General features: G+C 40.3%; 1 protein-coding gene across 1 annotated transcript in view; it reads left to right on the plus strand.

The window, feature by feature from the left end:
• The window catches only part of SYNE2 (spectrin repeat containing, nuclear envelope 2), a 295242-nt gene that overhangs the window by 213527 nt on the left and 79558 nt on the right, over positions 1-2157 (plus strand). The window contains exon 75 of the mRNA XM_012656034.1: positions 766-897. Within this exon, the coding sequence (XP_012511488.1) occupies positions 766-897 (132 nt within the window). The remainder of the gene's footprint in view (positions 1-765; positions 898-2157) is intronic.

The raw sequence follows: 2157 nt of genomic DNA on the forward strand, positions 1-2157 counted from the left end.
TGCTAACAAAGTTTATTTTCTACTTAGTGTGTCAAATTGATATTTATAATACTATTTCATAGTATTTAAAAAAAATAAGACTCCATGGGCCCTATAAAAGCCAAGTGACCCACTATGTGAATAGATATGAGAATTGGTGAGGTGTTTTTTCCAGCAGATAATTTTTAGTGTCAGCAGCTTGGCTCTCTAGTGTGCTGGGACCCTGGCTGTGGGCTTCTGTGGAAACAGAGGACAAAGCAAGGCTAAGGCAGTTGTACTGCCCTGGTGAAGTGTGAGCCCACACTCCTCAAACAGGCCCACGTGGCACGGGAGAACAATGTTCGGCAGGCTTGGGCCTAGAGCAGGGAGGGCAAGAACAGCCTGATAAGAGCTTCTGTTGAAAAAGGCTTTAAAAGTTAGCTCTTAGCCTTTCCAAATAAGACAAAGACTCTCGCATGGCTCTGAGGTCTCTACAGAGGTGCTAAGAGTATCCTCTAACTTAATTGTATTACTCCCTTAATCATGTTACCACTTTCACGAGACAAGCATAAGACACTAATGCCAACTGGATTTCTAAAAACTATGCCCTCAAAGGCAATGGAATTGTTTTCCATTAGACACGAAGCTCATACTAGGGTGGGGCACATCTTTCAGAAACACCCAGAGTCTGTGCTTTAATTTTGTGTGGTCTCGGTGTTCGTTTTTGTTTTTATGATTAATTCTGTCATTGTCTAGAACCAACCTACAAAAGGGCTCCCACTGATTTTTATGTCCTTAATTCTCTAGAAATGGGAAGAATTTGATGAAAACTATGCGTCTCTTGAAAAGGACCTGGAGATTCTTGTATCTACATTGCCCTCTGTGAGTTTGGTGGAAGAGACAGAGGAAAGATTACTGGAAAGGATTTCATTTTACCAGGTATTTCACTTCCATTTAAGTTGTCCATAGCAATCTGTTTTATTTTGTGTTACTTTGACCAAGTTGCTTGATTTTGAAGGTGAGCGATTTGCATTGAAATGGAATATTGTTTATCACATAGCTCACTATTAGATGTATTCGGGGAGATTGCAGATGTGATTGTGAGCTCATCAGCGTGGCCACATCTGGCTTGAGGTTAAGGACCTTGGTTTGAGTCCTAGTTCCATCACTTACCACTTTTGTGAACTTTAATGACCTGTGTCTTTAAGCCTCAGTTTCTTTATCTGTAGAACGTAGATAATCAAGCCAGTGATACCTATCTCAGGAGGTGGATGTCAGTGGGCTACTGGTATAGAAATGAGCTGAAGAATGGAAAGAATTTTGTAAACCATAGGCCTGTAAACCGATACTTAGTTTTATTACTATAGTGAAACCCTGATTGGACATAGCCTACAAGACAGACAATAATCTGTTACCTGCCTCCAACATGAAAAAAAGACCTCAAACTTTTAAACTTTTTTTGTATGACTTTTAGTATTGTTTTTATTAGTCTCTGTGTCTATAGTTTTGATGCCGTAAAGTAAACCTTAAAATGGTGTTCAAGTGGCATTAAGAACATAACCAACAAGATAAAAACAAATGTTAAATCTTCACAATAGAAACTTAAAACACTTATTTTTGACTTCAAAATATATGTAGTCAGAATCTGAGTTGTGTGGGAAGAGGTAGTTATCAAATAATCAACTTTAAAACTTCAAAAGGAGGTTTATTGCCCAAATACACTGGATGGAAAATGAAAGCAGGAAATACTTGCAGAGCCCTGCTATTCCTTGGAGGCATGTTAGCACCTTTCTAGAGGCTGGAATACTGTATTATACTCTCTAGATGCCCAGAAAGCTGCAGTTGGTCTAGTTGCCACTTTATTATATTGAGCCTAACTCTAAGGTAACTCTGGGTCCTCTGGGGTGGGATGGGGGCTTCTGTTTAATTTTTTATTAATCTAGAGATACAGAAGGTACCATCTGAACAGCCAAAAGAATATAGTTGAGAACAGATAGGCCAGGTGTGGTGGCTCATGCCTGTATTCTAGCGCTCTGGAGGCCAAAGTAGGAGGATCACTTGAGATCAGGAGTTTGAGACCAGTCTCAGCAAGAGTGAGACTCCAATCTCTAACTAAAAATAGAACAAAATTAGCTGGGTGTTGTGGTTCACACCTGTCCCGACCCGCGGGGTAGTCAACGCGGACCCTGGAGGAGGGAG

This window comes from Propithecus coquereli, unplaced genomic scaffold (assembly GCF_000956105.1).
Source record: "Propithecus coquereli isolate 6110/MARCELLA unplaced genomic scaffold, Pcoq_1.0 Scaffold5, whole genome shotgun sequence".
In the NCBI taxonomy this organism is placed as follows: Eukaryota; Metazoa; Chordata; class Mammalia; order Primates; family Indriidae; genus Propithecus; species Propithecus coquereli.